General features: G+C 46.8%; 1 protein-coding gene across 1 annotated transcript in view; it reads right to left on the bottom strand.

Moving 5' to 3' along the window:
• Nucleotides 1–23,578, bottom strand: part of LOC140428885 (glutamate-rich protein 6-like) — a 163,741-nt gene that overhangs the window by 26,668 nt on the left and 113,495 nt on the right. Inside the window, exon 13 of the mRNA XM_072515532.1 lies at nt 6,205–6,433. Within this exon, the coding sequence (XP_072371633.1) occupies nt 6,205–6,433 (229 nt within the window). The remainder of the gene's footprint in view (nt 1–6,204; nt 6,434–23,578) is intronic.

Genomic DNA, 23,578 nt, shown 5'->3' with positions numbered 1-23,578 from the left:
TCACAGTAATGAGTGACAACGGCCCATGTTTCTACAGCCAAGAGTGGTCTGACTTTGCTCGATCCTACACTTCAGTCACATCACATCCAGTCCCCATTACCCGCAATCAAACAGGAAGGCCAAAAAAGTTGTCCATATTGTCAAGCGGTTGCTGTGCAAGGCTGCAGACTCAGCCTCGGACTTCAACCTGGCGAATTTGGCATACAGGGCAACCCCTCTGTTGACTGGTTTGTCTCCGGCGCAGCTACTCATGAACCGCAACCTGAGGACGACTGTTCCAGCCATCCATGTTCCAGACCTTGACCGCCTCACGGTGCTGCAGAAAGTGCAGCGATCCAGGGACCAGCAGAAGATCACGTATGATGCTCATGCCAAGGATCTACCTGCGCTGGCTCCAGACGATGTTGTTCGTGTCCAGTTGCCTGAGGGAGGTTGGTCAGCCCCAGTTATTGTCGTCAGGCAGGCTGCCCGCAGGTCCTTCACTGTCCAAATGGCTGATGGCTCCATTCTACGGCGCAATAGGAGGGCGCTACGAAAAGTTCCCTGCTCACCGCCTGGCCGCACTTTTCCGCATGTCATCATGCCTCCTCCGGACATCTCGCAACACGAGGCCACCGATCTGGCAGCGATCCCGCCTCTCCATGAGGTCACCGACATGGCAGCAATCCCACCTATCCAAGTGCCGGTGACCCCCTCCACCTCTGAGGCGATCGACAAGAATTCGTCGCCCGCCACAAAGACTGAATCTACAGACTTAAATCTTGTAAATTTTGTTCAGTTTGCTCTGTATCTGCACGATAGACACCTTCCCATGTACATATGTTCATTCACTCACCACTTACATATAATCATGCATGTATATATATCGCCACGTTCCAAAATTTACTTCAAAAAGGGGAGATGTCATAATATCCACTCATGTATATAATGAGATGCAGACAGGCAGTGATTGACACACAGGATAACCCATGAACACACACGGCACATAACAACCAATCACCAGACAGGACACCACCACTATAAAGCACACAGGGCATTAAGACTCTTGCTCTCTCTACAGGACACAGCTGCTGAGATAGTAAGAGTGCACAAGCCAGTGAGCACTATCCCCATGAGGTAGAGAGTTAGGCTGGTCAAGCCAGTAGGAGGTTATCAGTTAGATTGATAGAGTGTCAACTCACAGCAGACTATGTACAGCAATCAGGAAGTTCAATAAAACAGTGTTGGACCATCTCCTGTGTCAGAAGCCTGTTTCTAGTTTCACTGCATCCAGTTGCAGTCAACGTTGAACCAACTTACTTAACACATCAACGACGATGTGAGTTGATGACGATGTCGGAGAGAATTAATAAAGCATTTGAGACTTGGGTCTGTATCAGTCTGAGCCTCAGGGGGAGGGGGCAGAAATGAGGCGGTTCCTGGCGTACTGGTGTTTCCGGAGGTTGAGTGGGAGACGAGGTAGGGATTGGAGGCTCTTTGGGGCTACAGGAAGCTATGGAGGCATTTGAGTTAATGCAGTCAGTAAAGGCACCAGGACCAGACGGTTACCTGGTTGACTTTTATGAACAGTTTGCGGCGGAATTGGCTCCACATCTCATGGAGATTTTTCCTGACTCTTTGTCATGGCGGGAGCTACCGGCCACATTGCCTCAGGAGCCGATTTCATTAATCCCCAAGAAGGATAAAGACCCGGTGGAGTGTGGGTCATGTAGGCCCATCTCCCTATTAAACACAGATGTGAAGGTGCTGGCTAAAGTACTGACGAGGCGGTTGAAGGGGTGTGTGCTGGATGTGGTGTCAGAGGATCAGACTGATTTTGTGAAGGGAAGGCAACTGTCGAATAATATTAGACGTTTATTGAATATGGTTATGACACCATCTAAGGACAGGGTGCCGGCAGTTGTTGTGGCAGTGGATGCAGATAAGGCGTTTGATAGGTCGAACGGAGGTATTTGTTCGAGGTTCTGGGGAGGTTCGGGTTTGGGCCCATGTTTGACTCATGGATGGGATTGTTATATGCGGCCCCCACACTAGCGTTAGGGCACATTTGATTAGTACAGAAGACTTACAGTTATACAGGGGTACAAGGCACAGGTGCCCGTTATCCCCATTTCTATTTGCGCTAGCTATCGAACCCTTGGCTATTGCGCTCTGGACATCAGGGGAGTGGTCGGGCATTGTGAGGAGAGGCAGCAAGCATAGAGTCTCGCTGTATGCAGATGACTTGTTGCTGTATATTTCCAATCCGTTGGAATGGATGGTTAGGATAATTAGCATATTGGAGATGTTTGGTGCTTTTTTGCGCTGCATATTGAATATGGTCAGAAGTGAAGTGTTTCAGGTGATTGCCCTGGGGAGAGGTACAGATTTGAGTTCCCAATTTAAATTGGCCAGGAGTAGGTTCAGGAGTAGGTATTTGGGGATTCAGGTGGCTCATGAATCATGGCAGCACGGTAGCCTTGTGGATAGCACAATTGCTTCACAGCTCCAGGGTCCCTGGTTCGATTCCGGCTTGGGTCACTGTCTGTACGGAGTCTGCACATCCTCCCCGTGTGTGCGTGGGTTTCCTCCGGGTGCTCCGGTTTCCTCCCACAGTCCAAAGATGTGCAGGTTAGGTGGATTGGCCATGATAAATTGCCCTTAGTGTCCAAAATTGCCCTTAGTGTTGGGTGGGGTTACTGGGTTATGGGGATAGGGTGGCGGTGTTGACCTTGGGTAGGGTGCTCTTTCCAAGAGCCGGTGCAGACTCGATGGGCCGAATGGCCTCCTTCTGCACTGTAAATTCTATGATAATCTATGACTGGGCCATGATGTACAAATTGAATCTGGCTGGCTTTGTGGAGGGGGTGAAAGGGGATCTGAAGTGGGATGCCCTCCCACTTTCGTTAGCAGGGTGGGTGCAGACAGTCAAGATGAATGTCCTGCCAAGATTTCTGTTTGTGTTTCAGTCCCTCCCGACATTCCTGCTGTAGGTGTTCATGTTCAAGGTGGACATGTTAATCTCGGCTTTCGTATGGGCTGGCAAGAGGCCGCGGATTCAGCGGGTGTTTTTACAAAGGAAGCAGTGGGTAGGGGGGATGGTGCTCCCAAATTTGTTGCATGACTACTGAGTGGTGAATGTGGGAGTTTGGAGTGAGATTATGCACCGGTTCAATACAACTTGTCCTGTGCTAGGATAAGCTTGGTACAGTTCAAAGTGGTGCAGAGGGCTCACACGAGGTGGACGTGGATGAGTGGTCGAGGATGTGTGAGAAATGTAGAGGGGGGGCCGGCAAATCATGTCCACATGCTTTGGTCATGTCCATGATTGACAGGGATCTGAGGCTGATATTTGAAGCATGATCGAAAATTGTAGGGGTGGAGATGTCGCTGGGCCTTCTGGTGATGATCTTTGGGGTGTTGGAGCTGCTGGAGGGGAAGGGGGCTGATGCACTCTGATCGCCCTGCGGCGAATTCTACTGGAGTGGAGGTTGGTAGAGCAACTGAGAGTGTGGCATGGCTGGAGGATGTAGCAGAATTCCTTAAGTTGGAAAATATTAAGTTTGCCCTTAGGGGCTCGGCGGGGGGGCGGGGGGGGGGGGGGGGGGGCGGGGGGGCGAGGTGCAGGTTGTTCTTGGCCCTGCTTGAGGATTTGATTGTTACCAGCGGGTTGGGGGGAGTGGAGGGGGAATGCGTTAAGGGGAGAAAAAGGGGGGAAAGTAGCAGACATAGAACAGTACAGCACAGAACAGGCCCTTCGGCCCTCAATGTCCGAAACCAAGATCAAGCTATCCCACTCCCTGTCATTCTGGTGTGCTCCATGTGCCTATTCAATAATCGCTTGAAAGTTCCTAAAGTGGCCGACTCCACCTTCACAGCAGGCAGCCCATTCCACACCCTAACCACTCTCTGAGTAAAGAACCTACCTCGGACATTCCTCCTACATATCCCACCCTGAACCTTATAGTTATGCCCCCTTGTAACAGCTACATCCACCCGAGGAAATAGTCTCTGAACATCCATTCTATCTATCTCCCTCATCATCTTATAAACCTCTATTAAGTCACCTCTCATCCTCCTCCACACCAAAGAGAAAAGCCCTAGCTCCCTCAACCTTTCTTCATACGACCTATCCTGCAAACCAGGCAGCATCCTGGTGAATCTCCTTTGCACCCTTTCCAATGCTTCCACATCCTTCCTATAGTGAGGTGACCAGAACTGCACACAATACTCCAAATGTGGTCTCACCGGGGTTATGTACAGTTGCAGCATAACCCCGCAGCTCTTAAACTCAAGCCCCCTGTTAATAAACGCTAACACACTGTAGACCTTCTTCACGGCTCTATCCACTTGAGTGGTAACCTTCAGAGATCTGTGGTATAAACCCAAGATCTCTCTGTTCCTCCACATTCCTCAGAACCCTGCCGTTGTCCCTGTAATCCGCATTCAAATTTTTTCTAACAAAATGAATCACCTCGCACTTATCAGAGTTAAACTCCATCTGCCATTTTTTGGCCCAGCTCTGCATCCTATCAATGTCTCTTTGCAGTCTACAACAGCCCTCCACCTCATCCACTACTCCACCAATCTTGGTGTCATCAGCAAATGTACTGACCCACCCTTCAGCCCCTCCTCCAAGTCATTGATAAAAATCACAAATAGCAGAGGACCCAGCACTGATCTCTGTGGTACACCGCTGGTAACTGGTCTCCAGTCTGAAAATTTTCCATCCACCACCACCCTCTGTCTTCTATGTGATAGCCAGTTACTTATCCAATTGGCCAAATTTCCCTCTATCTCACACCTCCTTACTTTCTTCATAAGCCAACATGCAGTAATACATTGGAAATAGAAGAAATGCAGTTATACACTGGGAATGGGAGAGATGCAGTGATACACTGGGAATGGGAGAGATGCAGTGGTGCATTAGGAATGGCAGACATTCAGTGACACATTTGAGAATAGCAGAAATGCAGTGATACATTGGGAATAGCACAATGCAATGTACTCTGTGAGTGGGAGACATGCAGTGATACATTGGGAATAGGAGAAATACAATGATACATTGGGAATAAGAGAGATGCCGTGATACATCGGGAATAGCAGAAATGCAGTGAAATAAGAGAAATGCAGTGATACATTGGGAAGAGCAGAATGCAGTGAAATAAGAGAAATGCAGTGATACATTGGGAATAGCAGAAATGCATTGATACATATTGAGTAGGAGACTGGGGAACAGCAGACATGCAGTAGCATACTGGGGAATAGCTGGCATACAGTGATTAATTAGGAATAGCAGACATGCAGTAGCACACTGGGTACTAGCAGATATGCAGTGATATATTAGGAATAACAGGAATACAGCCTCACACTGGGAATAGCTGACATGCAGTGCATGCAGTGATCCACCAGGAATTAGCAGACATGCACACAGTAGTACAGTGGTTAGCACTGTTGCTTCACAGTCCCAGGTTCGATTCCCGGCTTGCGTCACTGTCTATGTGGATCTGCACATTCTCCCTGTGTCTGCATGGGTTTCTTCCAGGTGCTCCGGTTTCCTCCCACAAGTCCCGAAAGCCGTGCTGTTAGGTAATTTGGACATTCTGAATTCTCCCTCTGTGCAACCGAACAGGTGCCGGAATATGGTGACTAGGGGCTTTTCACAGTAACTTCATTGCAGTGTTAATGTAAGCCTACTTGTGACACTAATAAAGATTATTATTATTATTACATGCAGAGCTACATTAGGAATAGGAGACCATGGAACCATAGAATTTCTACAGTTTAGAAGGAGGCCATTCAACCCACTGATTCTGCACCAAACCTCTAAAAGAGTACCCTACCTCTGCTCACTACTCTGCCTTATCCTCGTAACGTCACCTTACCTGCACATGTTTATCCACTAGGGGAAATTTAGCATGGCCAATGCAGCTAACATGCACATCTTTCGACTGTGGTGGAAACCGGAGCATCCGGAGGAAACCCACGCAGACATTGGGAGACAGTGCAAACTCCACACAGACACTCACCCAAGGCCAGAATAGAACCAAGGTCCATGGGGCTGTAAGCAGTGCTAATCTCTGCGCCACCATGCGCAGACATGCAGTGATACATTAGGAATAGGAAACATGCAATGAAACACTTGGGAATAGCAGACATGCAGCAATTTCCCGGGTCGTGACCGACATAGAAATATTTACACTTTAAACACTATTGGTTACTTACTACCAGTTTTGCTCCCATGTTAATTCTCACACCCCTTTTCCTGGTTTTGAACGTGGTATAAATCTGTTCCCGTGAGATTAAACGGACGCTGATTTGAGAGTTTAGTTCCAGGTTTATTGTGAGATACGGTGGTGCATGGACATGCTGATGGTAATCCCGCCACAGCCATTGTTTCTTGTTAAGTCCTTGCTCCGTGAAGTAAAATCCATTTGAAGGGGTCACGTTGATCCTATGGGACGAGATCACAACACATCTCAGACTCTGTATCACTGCGAATGACATTAAGCAGAAATTGTAATGCTTCTGTCCTGGTTTACTGTCTTCCCTGCTGATTTTGTGTTCTCACTATTGCCGGCCTGTGTGACAGTCTCAACCTAAAGGCACCCACCCAGTTCCAGGTCAGGCACTCCCCAAGCTGGCACAACTGGAAATAAACTTGTCTCCTAGTCTTTCAGTGGAAGAGTGGGCAAGGAATCGGACAGACTTAAGTGCATCTGAATGATACTGATTTTCTAGTGAATTATTGTAATGAAATGAAATTACATTTATATCCATGCTCCGAATGTCTGAAAGCTCTTTAAGGACAACAAATTGCTCAAGTATTGTCAATTATTATCAAATGCCAACTGATGCATCAGGACCCGTTCACAGTATTAAATGAAAGACTTGTATTTACATAACATCTTTCATGACCTCAGGACACCTTTGCAGCCAATGAAGTACTTTTGAAGGATACTCATCATTCTAATGCAGGAAACGCAACAGTTAATTTGGGCAGAGCAAGCTCCCACAAATGCTAATCATGACCAGATAATTTGTTTTGGTGCTGTTGGTTGCGGGCTAAACATTGTCCTGAGAGCACTCTCCTTCACTTTTCCATACAGTGACATGGGGTGGGGGGTCTAATACATGGAACAGTCCCCTCAATACTGCACCAGAGTGACTGCCCTTACTTAGTGCTCAGGTCCTGTGTGCGGCTGGAATGCTCGCGTATCCTATTTATAACCAGAAGTGTGTTGTCAGTTGGGAGTAATCAATTTATATATTACTGGCAGCTCTCCTGTGGAAATACAATTTCGAAAATTATCTTTTTAAATTTAAAGTACCCAATAATTTTTTTTCCAATTAAGGGGCAATTTAAGGGCCAATTCACCTACCCTGCACATCTTTGGGTTGTTGGGGTGAGACCCACACAGATACGGGGAGAATGTGCAAACTCCACACAGACAGTGACCCGGGGCTGGAATCGAACCTGGGTCTTCAGCGCTGTGAGGCAGCCATGCTAACCACTGTGCCACCATGCCGCCCTAATTTCAAGAATTATCGAATAAACTAAGCCTCACTCAAAGGGAGCACTTTCTATAAGTGCCACACATTTTCCAACCTGCGATACCTCTCATATCATTCTTCCTGGTCACATTCTGTTGATATCGCCAGTTATAACAGATGGGACAGTATATTAGAAAAGGTGTTACAGGACTTAAATGTGACATTGATAAAATTGAAGCATTGTAAACATGACTTTTGATATGTTATAGACAGGTTTTCAAGATGTGGCCTTTACTGGGCTCTGAAATGGCTTTCGATCAAGTTTTACCACATCTCCTTAGAATATATAGCACAGAAACAGGCCAATCAGCCCTACCATTTATGCTCCACTCAAGGCGCCTCCCATACTTTCTCATCTGCAAAATCCTCTTTTGCCTTCACCGTCATACGTTTATCTTGCTCCCCCTTGTGTGGATCTATTCTATACTGCTCCCTGCAGTAGCGAGCTCCACAGTCACCCAGAGAGTGGTGGGAATGTCTTATATTAAAGGGCACTAGTTTTTCTCGGCCCTCCCCTCCCCCTACACAAGTGGAAACACACTCTCTTTGTCTACTCTGTCAAAACCTTTCAGAATTTTAAAGATCTCTAAAGATTTGTTAGACATTTAGCTGCTGTTGTATAAAGAGTCAAAAGCTCTGCTCCTTTTCACCAACACCTTTATTTCACTTTAACAGACTCTGCACAAAACTCTAACGTCACATCACCTGACACAAAGGCCACCTGAAGCCCCTTTACATACCAGTGTCAATTATTGGATACTTAACATAAATGAGACAACTAATGGGAATGTCTCTTAACCCATTATGTAACAGTCTCCCCTTCCTTGGAGAAAAAAAATAATTAGGTAAAAATAAAATTACAAGAAACTCAAAAACACACATGCAATTTCCCCCCTTATTTTTTTTCATTTTTGGAAGAAAAGAAACAGTCACAGAAACAGGCGCCCTTCATTAATAATATCCACATGTTTCTCTGAATTAGACCGTCTTTTTGTAAAACAGTCTGACAATTGATAGCTACTGTCGACCCATTTAATTTTTGCTATTTCCCCTCTGTCCAACATCTGCTTCAAACCTGCGATGTCTATCCTTAACCTTTTCTCATTGACACTTTTTGTAGAATGCACATTTTCCCACAGGGATTTATTGTCAATGTGACATTCAATGGGTATGTTACCCAAATCCCCTAATCCCAAAATTTCTGTCAATATCTGAGATATATAAAAGGCCATATCCACCGCCTCTACATGGCTTAACATCTCAGCAGCCAAAGTGCTTTTGACCACTCTCCTTATTTTCTTTGTTTCCCACACAAGAGGGCAACATTTACCATTGTTCCCCAAAAGGAAAATAATAAAATCTCCTGCGCTTGAAACCCCATCACATAAATTGGCAAAGGACACATCACTATAAACTATGAGTTTCAAGTGCCTACGGTCACCTAAAACCGGGAACTTCAAAACACACTCCTGCATTTTTCGTTTGACCAACGCTTTATTTGCTCTTATTATGTCTTCCATGTTGGGATCATTCATTTTTGTACTCAACTCTAAGACATCAAGACTCACGTCCGGCCTAGTCAGTCTACCTAACCAATTCAGTTGCCCAATTAAACTTCGCTGTTGCTTTTTTTCCATCTTTGAATGGCTCACCAGGGGAAAGCAGCAGCAGCCAGGTTCATGGCACCATGGCTGGCTCTGCTGTGCAGGAGGGCAGGAAGAAGAATGGCAGGGCTATAGTGATCGGGGACTCAATCGCAAGGGGAATAGACAGGCGGTTCTGCGGACGCTATCGAGACTCCAGGATGGTATGTTGCCTCCCTGGTGCAAGGGTCAAGGATGTCTCGGAGCGGCTGTAGGACATTCTGTGTTTGGGGGGGGGGGGGGGGGGGTGAACAGCCAGCTGTCGTGGTGCACATAAGCACCAACAATACAGATAAAAAACGGGATGCGGTCCAACAAGCTGAATTCAGGGAGTTAGGAGTTAAACTAAAAAGTAGGACCTCAAAAGGTAGTAATCTCAGAATTGCTACCAGTGCCACGAGCTAGTCAGAGTAGGAATGTTAGGATAGATAGGATGAATGTGTGGTTTGAAAGATGGTACAAGAGGGCGGGATTCAAATTCCTGGGGCATTGGAACCGGTTCTGGGGGAGGTGGGACGGTCTGCACCTGGGCAGGACTGGAACCGATGTCCTAGTGGGGCTGTTTGCTAGAGCTGTTGGGGACGGTTTAAACTAATGTGGCAGGGGGATGGGATCCGATGTAGGAAGTCGGGGGGAAGTAAAACGGGGCCAGAAACAAAAAGCAGTAAGGGGGAAAGGGTAAGGCAGAGAAGCCATAGTCAAAATTCAAAAAGGGCCACAGTACAGGGTACAGTGACTGAGGAGAGTGTGAAAAGGGAGGTGGCCAATGCAGGATTGAGGGCGTTGTACCTAAATGCACGCAGTATATGGAGCAAGGTAAATGAGCTTGTTGTACACATTGAAATTGGCCGGTACAATGTTGTGGGCATTACAGAGACATGGCTGCAAGGGGATCAGGGCGGGGATCTAAATATCCAAAGATATATGTCCCATCAAAAGGACAGGCAGATGGGCAAAGGGGGCGGGGTTGCATTGTCAGTAAGGAATGAAGTTAAATCGATAGCAAGGAGCGATATAGAATCAGAAGGCATAGAATCTCTGTGGGTAGAGTTGAGGAATCACAAAGGTAAAAAGACCCTGATGGGAGTTATGTACAGGCCCCCTAGCAGCAGTTAGGATGTGTGGCAGAAAATTAATCAGGAGATAGAAAAGGCATGTAAAAAAGGCAATATTACAATAATCATGGGGGACTTTAATATGCAGGTGGACTGGGAAAATCAAGTTGGTAGTGGATCACAAGAAATGGAATTTGTAGAATGTCTAAGAGATGTTTTTTTGGAGCAGCTTGTGACATAGCCTACTAGGGAACAGGCAATTCTGAATTTGGTGATGTGTAATGAGGCAGACTTGATTAGGGAACTTAAGGTGAAGGAACCCTTAGGGAGCAGTGACCACAATATGATAGAAAGACATGAGGGAGGTTCTGGCTAGAGTTGACTGGAGAAGGAGCCTAGCAGGGAAGACAGTGGAACCGCAATAGCAGGAGTTTTTGGGGGTTATTTGGGAGGCACAACAGAAATTCATCCCAAGGAGGAGGAAACATGCTAAGGGGAGGACAAGGCATCCATGGCTGATGAGGGATGTCAAGGCCAGCATAAAGGCTAAAGAAAAAGCATACAAAGTGGCGAGGATTAGTGGGAAACCAGAGGATTGGGAAGCCTTTAAAAGCGAGCAGAGGACAACTAAAAAAGCAATAAGGGGGGAGAAGATGAAGTACGAGTGCAAGCTAGCTAGTAATATAAAGGAAGGTATGAAGAGATTTTTTTCAATATATAAAAGGTACGAGAGAGGCAAAAATAGACATTGGACCACTAGAAAATGTGGCTTGAGAAGTAATAATAGGAAACAAAGAAATGACAGACAAACTGAATAGTTACTTTGCATCAGTCTTCAAGGTGGAAGACACCAGTGGGATGCCAGAGCTCCAGGAGAACCAGGGGGCAGAGGTGAGTGCAGTGACCATTACTAAGGAGAAGGTTCTGGGGAAACGGAAAGGTCTGAAGGTGGATAAGTCACCTGGACCGGATGGACTACACCCCAGGGTCCTAAAAGAGATAGCTGAGGAAATTGTGAAAGCATTAGTGATGATCTTTCAGGAATCACTGGAGGCAGGATGGATAACTGGAGGCAGGAAGGGTCCCAGAGGACTGGAAGGTGGCGAATGTAACACCACTGTTTTAGAAGGGAGGGAGGCAGAAGATGGGAAATTATAGGCCGGTTAGCGTGACTTCGGTAATTGGTAAGGTTTTAGAGTCTGTTATTAAAGATGAGATCGCGAAGCACTTGGAAGTGCATTGTAAAATAGGACTGAGTCAGCACGGCTTTGTCAAGGGGAGGTCGTGTCTGAGAAATCTGTTAGAGTTCTTTGAGGAGGTAACAAGCAAGTTAGACAAAGGAGAACAAGTGGACGTCATTTATTTAGATTTCCAGAAGGCTTTTGACAAGATGCCGCATAGGAGACTGTTAAATAAGTGAAGAGCTCATGGTGTTCAGGGTAAGATCCTGGCATGGATAGAGGATTGGCTGGCTGGCAGAAGGCAAAGAGTGGGGATAAAGGGGTCTTTTTCAGGATGGCAGCCGGTGATGTAGCCATCTGGGATGGCCACGTCCCGATTACAAAATGGACACTTTGCAAAGAATGCAGGGAAAATTGGACAATACCGAAAAAGCAAGCAGGTGCAAGGTCTGTCTGTTGATTAGAGCTGTAGCTCTCAGACAAGACCGATACTGCAGAACCATCTACATACTAATGAGCCATCCCCGGGAACAAAAAGGCAACATTTAGGTAAACAATGCTAAGACAGACACCCCGGCGCCAGAGGAGACTAAAACAAAGCAAACCAACGGCCATCTAGGACACGCCCAGCAATCAGGGAACCCACCCCTCTATTGGAGGAAAATCGATAAGAACGATTGGGAAACGGCCCAATTAATTGGGCCAAGTTCAAGGCCCGCCCAAAAGCGCGCAAAGCCCTTTTGGGTATAAAAAGGATTCCCCAAGAGAGAATCGCTCTCTTGGCCTTGGCTCTCAGCGAGGAGAGACCTGCCAAAGCTACACCAGACCAAGTAAGTTCCAAGTCAACGCACGCTACGAGACAGACGCTCCTAGTTGCTACCCTGTAAACAGCTCAACCCAGCAGCCTCAGAACCGAGCAACGGTCATTGTTCCTCTGACTGAGTGGGCACCCGAAGCTAAGTATAGGCTTTTAGTAATAGTGATAGTTTAGGTTGTAGAGTTTTATGCATGAGTATATTTGACTGTGTGTAAATAAATGAGCATTGCTTTTGAACTTACTAACTGGTGTATCGAGTCTTTGATCAGTATTCGGTTTTGGACTTTGTGGCGGTATCGAAAGATACCTGGCGACTCTTGAGAAAACGTAATTAAACAGAGCCAAATTAAGAGACAACAGAAAATTAGCACCAGTGACCAGTGGTGTGCCTCAGGGGTCTGTGCTGGGACCACAACTTTTTACAATATACATTAATGATCTGGAAGAAGGTACTGAAGGCACTGTTGCCAAGTTTGCAGATGATACAAAGATCGGTAGAGGGACAGGTAGTATTGAGGAAGCAAGGGGGCTGCAGAACGACTTGGACAAGCTAGGAGAGTGGGCAGTGAAGTGGCAAATGAAATACAATGTGGAAAAGTGTGAGGTTATGCACTTTGGAAGGAGGAATCTAGGCATAGACTATTTTCTAAATGGGGAAATGCTTCAGAAAGCAGAAGCACAAATGGACTTGGGAGTCCTTGTTCACAATTCTCTTAAGGTTAATATGCAGGTTCAGTTGGCAGTTAAGAAGGCAAATGCAATGTTAGCCTTCATGTCAAGAGGGCTAGAATACAAGACCAGGGGTGCACTTCTGAGGCTGTATAAGGCTCTGGTCAGACCCCATTTGGAGTACTGTGAGCAGTTTTGGGCCCCATATCTAAGGAAGGATGTGCTGGCCTTGGAAAGGGTCCAGAGGAGGTTCCCAAGAATGATCCCTGGAATGAAGAACTTGTCGTATGAGGAACGTTTAAGGACTCTGGGTCTGTACTTGTTGGAGTTTAGAAGGATGAGAGGGGATCTTATTGAAACGTATAAGATACTGCGAGGCCTGGATAGAGTGGACGTGGAGCGGATGTTTTCACTTATCGGAAAAACTAGAACCAGAGGACACCATCTCAGATTAAAGGGACGATCCTTTAAAACAGAGATGAGGAAGAATTTCTTCAGCCAGAGGGTGGTGAATCTGTATCACTGCAAAAGATGGAACTCTTTGCCGCAGAAGGCTGTGGAGGCCAATTCACTGAGTGTCTTTAAGACAGAGATAGATAGGTTCTTGATTAATGAGGGGATTTGGGGTTATGGGGAGAAGGCAGGAGAATGGGGATGAGAAAATATCACCCATGATTGAATGGCGGAGCAGACTCGATGGGCCAGGTGGCCTAATTCTGCTCCTGTGTCTTATGATCTTATGAAACCATTGCGTCTTTTGTGAAACCCGGCCACAGCTAATTGCTATTGGGCTGGTGCTTTCCAAATATGATTGCTGACGTAAACTTAGTCTGTCTGATTTCCAGTCCAATATATTTAAATGCACCGGAAGCCTGACTTCCAACCCTGAATTCTTTCCTCAAACCAGAGATTACAATAGCTTCAAAATCACTAGTCCCACCCCACAAAAAATCATCGACATGCATCATAAAGATGCCAGAAAGATTTCCTTTATAGTGCCAGTAAAACATTGCCGGATCTGCTTTCAACTGGCAACAGCCTAATTTTAACAAAACTGACCTTACCGAAAAATACCAGCATCATTTAATCCATATACAAATTTGTTCAACTTCCAGAGTACCCTTCTTTGTTAGCTGCTTCTTTAGGAGGACGGAGAAAAATGTCTCTCTGGAGCTGATGCCCCTGCAAAAAGGCAGCTTTTATATCTATAGATTTGCATTCCCAAGCCTTTGTGGCTAATAGAGCCAAGAAGATCTTTAAAATAACCTTTCCTGTCATAGGTGAATCTACCCTTAAATCCTGATCTTCTAAGTTTTCTTCAAATCCCCTTGCCACAAGCCTGGCCTTTGCCTTATAAGTTCCACCCGGAAGAACCTTTTTCGTGCAAATCCATCTGTGGGATAGAGCTCTTTGTCCCCTATCCGGTACTTCCGTGTAATCCCCATATTCACTCCAACTATGCAGTTCTTGCTGTTTGGAATCTTTGATAACTTTTTCATCTAATTTATTGGAAGCCACCAAAATCTCACGTGAATGTGGGCTTCTACTCCTGTTAGTATGTGTAGTGTTACTCATGTTCTGAGACCTTGATAAACTACGTCCCCTCTCCCGCCTGGCATCTCGTTCTGTACTGCTACTGCTTGATCTTTCCCTTCTGCTGTGGGATGTCCTTTCAATAGTTCTCAATCTTTTCCTGCAGACCTGTTCACTGTCTGATGTACTATCTGAACTGGCACTGTGTTTCTGTGTCCTCCATTTTTGAACTTTGTGTTCTCAATCCATTGCCTTGACTCGTTCCCCTGAATGCTGTACATTCAACCCATGTATATACTTTGCAGTGGCCTTCCCTGCTTTACTAATAACAGTTGCATCCTTCCATTGACTAGACCCTTCAGGCAAGTATTCACTTTTGTACAAACTTTTGGCAGTTGTCCTTTTGGAAAAATGGCCCGTTCTAATTCATCAGAAGTGTTGTGGTCCTCTACAGAAACCCGGTCTATATCAGTTAACTGGTCCTCATAGGTCTGTAACACTTGCGTACCAGGTGACCCTGGTTCCTCGTCATGTCAGTCTGCTCTTGTCTAAATTTGAAAATTTGTAGTCTGTACCCATTATCCTTGATGAATGTACCCTAACAGTTTGATTGCCATGTTGCAAAATAATTGTTTTGCCATCTATGCCTATGATCTTCCCTGGGCCTTTCCATTCATTAGAATTGTCTCTCTTATAGTATACTATGTCTCCTTGCTGAAAAATGGTATTTGATGGCCGTACATTATGCCTTAAAGCTCTGCGAATTCTTTCAGAGACTTCTGCTTCCAAAAAGGCTTTTCTACTGCTATGTAATGCATTTAGATGCTCAGCAAAGGCAGAGCTAATTGTAGTCCCCTCCCAAGCTGGAGGCTGGTCATCCAAAATGGATGGAATTTTATGATTTCTACCAAACACTAATTGATAAGGGCAATAACCCCCAACCATCTGCAATGAGTTATTTGCATGTACCGCCCATGCTAAAGCTGAATTTAGCCTGCAATTCGTTCTATCTGCCAATATTTTCCTGAGCATGTCATCGATTACAGCATAGATTCTTTCACAGACACCAGCCGGGATTCTCCCCTACCCGGCGGGGCGGGGGAATCCGGCGTAATGGAATGGCGTGAATCACTCCGGCGTCGGGCCGCCCCAAGGGTGCGGAATTCTCCGCACCTTTAGGGGCCAAGCCCTCACACTGAGGGGCTAGGCCCGCGCCGGAGTGATTTCTGCCCCGCCGGCTGGCGGGAAAGGCCTTTGGCGCCACGCCAGCCGGCGCCGAAAGGACTTCGCCGGGCGACGCATGCGCGGGAGCGTCAGCGGACGCTCACGACATCCCCGCGCATGCGCAGTGGAGGGGGTCTCTTCCCCCTCCGCCATAGTGAAAACCATGGCGAAGGCGGAAGAAAAAGGCCTGCCCGCCGATCGGTGGGCCCCAATCGCGGGCCAGGCCACCGTGGGGGCACCCCCCGGGGTCAGATCGCCCCGCGCCCCCCCCCAGGACCCTGGAGCCCGCCCGCGCCGTCTGCTCCCGCCGGTAAGGTAGGTGGTTCAATCCACGCTGGCTGGCGAGGGTTGACAGCGGCGGGACTTCGGCCCATCGCGGGCGGGAGAATCACCGGGGGGGGAGCCCGCCGACCGGCGCAGCGCGATTCTCTGGTAGTGGAGAATTCAGGACACGGCAGGGGCAAGATTCACGCCAGCCCCCGGCAATTCTCCGACCCGGTGGGGGGGGTCGGAGAATCGCGCCCACCATTACTAAATGGGCTTTCCGCAGCCGTATTCATAACTGTGGTATTCACGTTTACACACATGTCCCTAAACTCATCATTAGCAAATTCTCCCCCATTGTCCGTATGGAATTTTGCCGGTGGGCCCATTCCTGTCCCTATCCATTTTTCCACGATTTGATCCAGAATTACTCTCTTTTATTTATTTCGTACAATCGTCGATTGACTAAATCTCGTTGCTAAATCTACAAAATGCAAAATAAATATTATTGGCTATATCCCAGAACTTAAGGTCCATGGCCACAATGTTGTTAAAGAGTGTGATTAGCACAACTAGTCTCACACTGATATAAAGTCCCATTTTCAACTGCCATGAACACATCCTTAACCACTCTACTTGAAATATTATTTATCAATAATGGAATACAATAGTGTCCCGACTGTGTAAATTGTAAGTCCACCGTCTTTCCAAAAACTGTTGCCTTATCCTGTTCCATATCCAGTTTCATGTGTGCTTTCTTCATCGACGGTCTGCTCAGAAGCAAAGGTATCTCACTTGATACAACATCCGTGCTAATGAAATGATTCACTCCGGCAATATTGCAAGGGATCACCACTCTTTTCAGCGACTTCAGAGTATTATCATCCCCAAACCTGAAACTTGTGGAACTTTCAAATTCCTTAACCCTGTTACGATTTTCAGCATTCAAAGAGTCCAGGTAACATTTTAACCAGCCAATTCCACACACAGTAGATGTGCAGCCACTGTCCAATACAGCACAATTGAAGGATTCTGCAACCAACACCCTCATTACCGGCGTAAAACTGCTTGTTAATAGGACAATGCCTTCTTTCTGGTCACTATCTTTTTCCTCTTCTGACTCTTCCGTGTCATGGATAAAAGCAAATTACTGTGGATGCTGGAATCTGAAACGAAAGAGAAAATGCTGGAGCAAGAAAATCTCAGCAAGCCTGGCAGCATCTGTAGGGAGAGAAAAGAGCTTTAACAAAGAGTCATCGGACTCAAAATGGCAGCTCTTTTCTCTCCCTACAGATGCTGCCAGACGTGCTGAGATTTTCCAGCATTTTCTCTTTCGCTTCCGTGTCATGTGCGCTTCAAACATCTATTATAACGTGTTGGACAGTTGAAAGCATAATGGTATTGAGAGTCACATCGAAAACATCGATGTATCATGCCCCGTGCATTTCTGGGGTTCATCTTCGTATTGTAGGTTCTAACTGGGTTTCTGTCTTCATAATTTCCGGGTCCCGATCTCCTTCTATAGTCTTGGAACCTGTTCGTAGCCATACGATTTCGCCATCCTGTTAGTAGTGTATCTTCCATATTCTGCTTTATTGCAGCCTGACCTATTTGGGTCATCAGAGCCATCGGAATCGAATGTTTCCCCAGAAACATTTTTAAAGCATCTGTCATCTGATCGAATAAGGTCTCCTTATCCGCAAACTGAACTCCTGTCAAAACCAGTAGCCTATCCATGTTGCTCATTCTAGCACAGTCAAGTAATTTAAAGGCCAACACAGACTGTGGAAATTCCAGGTTGTGTTTCTGCAGTCTTTTATATAGTCTGCCAAATTCCATTATATAGTCTTCAATGGAGAAATCCTCTATTTTCTGGAACCTATCAGAATCCGACCATGCTTCATAAGCACTTAACAAGTCATCCTTCTTATAAATCTTATCCATATAATGCAATAGAGTCTGCAGACCTTCTGCTGAGTCTAACTCTTCCAATTCCAGCTCAGAAAACACTTTGCTCTGTATTTTACTGTCATAAGGTAGAGAACAAGCCAATGCCATACCTTGTTTTCTCTTTCCCAAGGCAGTTACCTTAGTCCACATAACTACTGCACTTCTCCATTGGTCGTACGATCCCCTTTCAGAAAATAAAGGGGGGATAGTCATATCCGGCCATCTTTATCCTAGGTTCAGCCATATATCTTTGGGGTTTTTTCTTCTCACTCACTCCTTGGTTTGGTCTGGAAAAGTTGTATCTTTCAACCTTTCACATTTGCACAGCAACCATCCTCTGCTACCATTTGTTAGACGTTTAGCTGCTGTTGTGTAAAGAGTCAAAAGCTCTGCTCCTTTTCACCAACACCTTTATTTCACTTTAACAGACACTGCACAAAACTCTAACACCACATCACCTGACACAAAGACCACCTGAAGCCTCTTTACATACCAGTGTCAATTATTGGATACTTAACATAAATAAGACAACTAATTGGAACGTCTCTTCACCCATTACTTAACATACTAGGTACCCCTTCTCTGTTTAAGAGAAAAGAGACCCCGTCTTTTCATCCTTTCCTGATATGCTAGAAATATGAGATTATGCCTAGTACTTGTGTGGTATCATACTGCAGGGGAGATGGTGTTGTCGTGGCACTGTCACTGCACTACTAACCCAGAGGTCTGGGCTGATGTATCAGCCATGGATTTAAATCCCACCACGGAAGCTGGTGGAATTTAAATTGAGTTAATAAAATATGGAATTGAAAGTTAGCCTCGGCGATGGTGATCATGAAACAATCATTGATTGTTATTAAAACCCATCCAGTTGTCGTTTTGGGAAGGAAATCTGCTGTCCTTGCCCGGTCTGGCCTACATGTGACTCAAACCCACAGCAATGTGGTTGAGTGTTAACTGCCATCGGAAAGCGCCCAGCAAGAAACTAATTTCAAATTCAAGGCAATTAGGGATGGGCAACAAATTCTGAACTTGTCAGCAACCCCCACAGCCAATGAAGAAATAAAGAAAAAATATCTGCTTGCCCCATCTCCAGTGCCTCTAAATCCATTTTACAATATGGTGACCAAGACAGTCTGCCAAGTGTGGGCTAACCAATATTCGGCACAAGTTTAACTTTAACTTTTCTTTTACTTTTCAATTCTAGCCCCCAGAAATAAATCTTAGCACTCAATCTAATCAAATGGGAACAGAGTGCTATAGAGAGGACGTTTAGCCACTAGTTTTCTGGCGCTCACAGCTCCGGGAAACACCCTGCTATCTAATGTCCATCTGGTTAGATAAGGGGCCTCAATGGGGAACACACGCCCAAGGCTGCACTCAGCCCTGTTTTCTGCACTGAGGAGCTCCGCTCGGCGGAACTCCTCAGTGCAGCAAGAGATCATGTCGCCATTTTTAAATGATGTCCCGATCTCTCGAGCTCCCGATACAATCCCCGAACTCCCCCACCCCCAGGCCTCAACTCACTACAAGGAGGTCCCTGGGCATGGAACCCGGTATCTCCCGACACCCAATCAGTTCATCCCCATGGCCCGATCACCGCCACTCAGAAAATGCCAGTGCTTGGCACTGCCAACCTGGTTTGTTGGCAGTGCACCTGCCAAATGGGCACCTTGGCAGTGCCAGGCTAACACCCTCCCCAGAGAGCAAGCACCTGGCCCTCCGATTCCCTGGGAGACTGCCCACGAGCGCTGGTTCCTGTTTGTGGAGATCAGCACTGAATGGCATTCGCCGGAGGTCTCCAAGACAAAGGGGACAGATCCCAATGCCTTGGTTACCTCAGGGAACTGCATATCAGTGTGAGACTAGTTGTGCTAATCACACTCTTTAATAAAAAAAATATTTTTATTCTCCTCCTTTTTCACATTTTCATCCAAATTTACACCACCAAACAATCAACAATAACAAATACAATATCAATCCCCTGGCCAACAATCCCTCCCTCCCACCAGCTCCCAAACAACCCTCAAAATTTTAAATACAAACATCAAAGAAAAGGAATCAGGAATCCACCATTCACCCCCCCCATACATAGTCACCAACAACATACACAGTCCAACGCCCACCCCCCACCTCAATGCCCCCCTCCACCCCAACCACGCCCCCCCACCCCAAAACCCCCCTAATGTTCGATGTCATCCAATTCTTGAAAGTACATAATAAACAAAGCCCATGAATTGTACAGCCCTTTCATCCTTCTCAACTCAAACTTCACCTTCACGAGTGTTAAAAACTCCAAAAGATCCCCCCGCCACGCCAGGGCACAGAGTGGAGAAACTGACCTCCACCCCAACAGGATCCGCTTTCAGGCGATCAGCAAGGCGAAGGCTAAAACATCTTTAGCCGCACCCGCTTCCAACCCTGGCCGATCCGATACCCTGAATATGGGCTCCAGAGGAACTGCCTCAAGCGTCTCATGTACCACCTTCAAAATTACCCTGAACACCTCCCTCCAATAAGTTTGTGGAGAACGAAAAGATCCTGCAGTGGGCCAGGGAGAAACAGAACTGTGACTGGGAGGGGAACAAGGTCTGAATATGTCAGGATATCGGAGCGGAACTGGCGAAAAGGCGTGCCAGGTTCAATAGCGGCAAAGCAGTTCTTAACCGAAGGCAGATCGTGTTTGAGGTGCTGTACCCGGCGAAACTGGGTGACTTTCAAAGGCCGGGAGTACTACTTTGAAACCAGAGGAGGCCAATGACTTCATCAGAGATCTGTTTTTTTTACTCAACAGAATGGCTACTCCTGTGACTTTGAATCAAACCCCGAGTGAAATACCAGACCCAACCATCCCTTCCTCAACCTAACCTGATCCCTCACCCGACGGTGCGTCTCCTGCAGAAAGATCACCTCCGTCTTCTAAGCTCCCCAAGTGCACAAAGACCCAAGATCTCGTCACCCAAACCCCCGGTTTCAGGGGGCCGCAGTCCCTCCATTCTATGTTACATGTTACAAACCTTACAGAAGGCTTGCATCGCCAGTCCCCTCTGCCTTCCGCCATCCTCCCCTACCGATTCTGTCCAATTTAATTTCACCCTAAACCGGGCCCATCCAAGATGGCCTCCTTCTTCATCCATGACCACGCTCCTCCTCTTCCAACACTGCCACGTCGCATACCCCTCCACCTCCCTGCTGGTAAGGGTGTTTAATGAGGCAAGGGAGCAGGGGGTGCTCATCCTGACGCTATTGCAGGCCTCAATCTCATTAATTATAAAGAGGGACAAGGATCTGGAGCAGTGGGGGTCCTATAGGCCCATACTGAGTGGTTTGGGGATCTATTCGTTGAGGGCAGTTTTCCGGGCTTGGAGGGGTTGGTGGAGGAGTTTGAGTTGCCCACCAGGAATGGGTTCCTGTATTTGCAGGTGAGGGATTTTTTCCAGAAGCAGATACCGTTCTTTTTTCACCTGCCGCCTCAGGGGCTGCAGGACATGGTGGTGTCAAGATAAGGGATAGGGGAGGGTAAAGTGTCAGAAATTTACAAGGAGGTGATGGATTGGGAGGGAGCCCCGATAGGGGTAGTGAAGTGCAAGTTGGAGGAGGTGTTGGGTAGGGCGTTGGAGGCTGGGCTGTAGGAGGAGGCTCTGAGAAGGTTGAATGCATCCTCATTGTGCGCTAGGCTTATCCTTATCCAGTTTATGGTGCTCCACAGGGCGCACATGACAGTGACCGGGATGAGCACGTTTTTTGAAGAGGTGGAAAATAGGTGTGGGCATTGTGCGGGTGGGTCCGCGAATCATGTTCATCTGTTTGGGGCCTGTCCGATGCTTGGGGGATTCTGGTAGGGGTTTGCCGACGTTGTATCGGAGGTTCTGAAGATGAAGGTGGTCCCGAGTCCAGAAGCGGTGATCTTTGGAGTGTCAGAAGGCGCGAAAGGCTGATGTATTGGCCTTTGCCTCCCTGGTAGCCCGGAGACGGATATTATTAGAATGGAGGGACTGCGGCCCCCTGAAACCGGGGGTTTGGGTGAGTGACCTGGCAGAGTTTCTCAGGCTGGAAAAGATAAAATTCGCCTTGAGAGGGTCTGTGGAGGGGTTTGCCCAGAGTTGGCAGCCGTTCATTGACTTTTGTGAGAATAGAACATAGGACATAGAACATTACAGCACAGAACAGGACCTTCGGCCCTCGATGTTGTGCCGAGCATTGTCCGAAACAAAGATCAAGCTATCCCACTCCCTGTCATGCTGGTGTGCTCCATGTGCCTATCCAATAACCGCTTGAAAGTTCCTAAAGTGTCCGACTCCACTATCACAGCAAGCAGCCCATTCCACACCCTAACCACTCTGAGTAAAGAACCTACCTCGGACATTCCTCCTACATATCCCACCCTGAATCTTATAGTTATGCCCCCTTGTAACAGCTACATCCACCCGAGGAAATAGTCTCTGAACGTCCACTCTATCTATCCCCCTCATTATCTTAGAAACCTCTATTAAGTCGCCTCTCATCCTCCTCCGCTCCAAAGAGAAAATCCCTAGCTCCCTCAATCTTTCCTCAAAAGACCTATCCTGCAAACCAGGCAGCATCCTGGTAAATCTCCTTTGCACCCTTTCCAATGCTTCCACATCCTTCCTATAATGAGGTGACCAGAACTGCACACAAACTCCAAATGTGGTCTCACCAGGGTTATGTACAGTTGCAGCATAACCCCACGGCTCTTAAATTCAAGCCCCCTGTTAATAAACGCTAACACACTATAATCCTTCTTCACGGCTCTATCCACTTGAGTGGCAACCTTCAGAGATCTGTGGACATGAACCCCAATATCTCTCTGTTCCTCCACATTCCTCAGAACCCTGCCGTTGATCCTGTAATCCGCATTCAAATTTTTTCTACCAAAATGAATCACCTCGCACTTATCAGAGTTAAACTCCATCTGCCATTTTTCGGCCCAGCTCTGCATCCTATCAATGTCTCTTTGCAGCTACAACAGCCCTCCACCTCATCCACTACTCCACCAATCTTGGTGTCATCAGCAAATTTACTGACCCACCCTTCAGCCCCTCCTCCAAGTCATTGATAAAAATCACAAATAGCAGAGGACCCAGCACTGATCCCTGTGGTACACCGCAAGTTTGTTTTGTTTTGTGTTTGATGTGTAAATATATAAATGCTTCAATAAAATATTTTCCAAACAAAATGTTAGCATGCAGATAAAACAAGCAATTAGGAAGGCAAATGGTCTGAGATCTATTTTTTTAAAAATTAATTTACGGGATATGGGTGCCACTAGCTATGCCAGCATTTATTACCCATTCCAATTGCCTTTAATAAGGTGGGGGTGAACTACCTTCCTGGACCCCTACAGTCCCAGAGGTGTAGGTACACCCAGAGTGCGATGAGGGAGGGAGTTCCAGGATTTTGACCCAGAAACAATGAAGGAGCGGCGATATATTTCCAAGTCAGGATGGTCAGTGACTTGGAGAGGAACCTCCAGGTAGTGGGGATTCCAGGTATTTGCTGTCCATGACCTTCTAGATGGTAGTAGTAGGGGTTTGGAAGGTTCTGTGTAAGGAGTCTTGGTGAGTTCCTGCAATGTATCTTGTAGCTGTTACACACTGTTCATCAGGAGTGAATGTTTGTGGATGGGGTGCCAATCAAGCGGGCTGTTTTGCCCTGGATGGGGTTGAGCTTCTTGAGTGTTGTTGGAGC

The sequence above is a fragment of the Scyliorhinus torazame genome, chromosome 8 (genome assembly GCF_047496885.1).
Source record: "Scyliorhinus torazame isolate Kashiwa2021f chromosome 8, sScyTor2.1, whole genome shotgun sequence".
Classification (NCBI taxonomy): Eukaryota; Metazoa; Chordata; class Chondrichthyes; order Carcharhiniformes; family Scyliorhinidae; genus Scyliorhinus; species Scyliorhinus torazame.
Note: the sequence above shows the minus strand (reverse complement) of the source record. Positions and strands in the feature narration are given on the sequence as shown.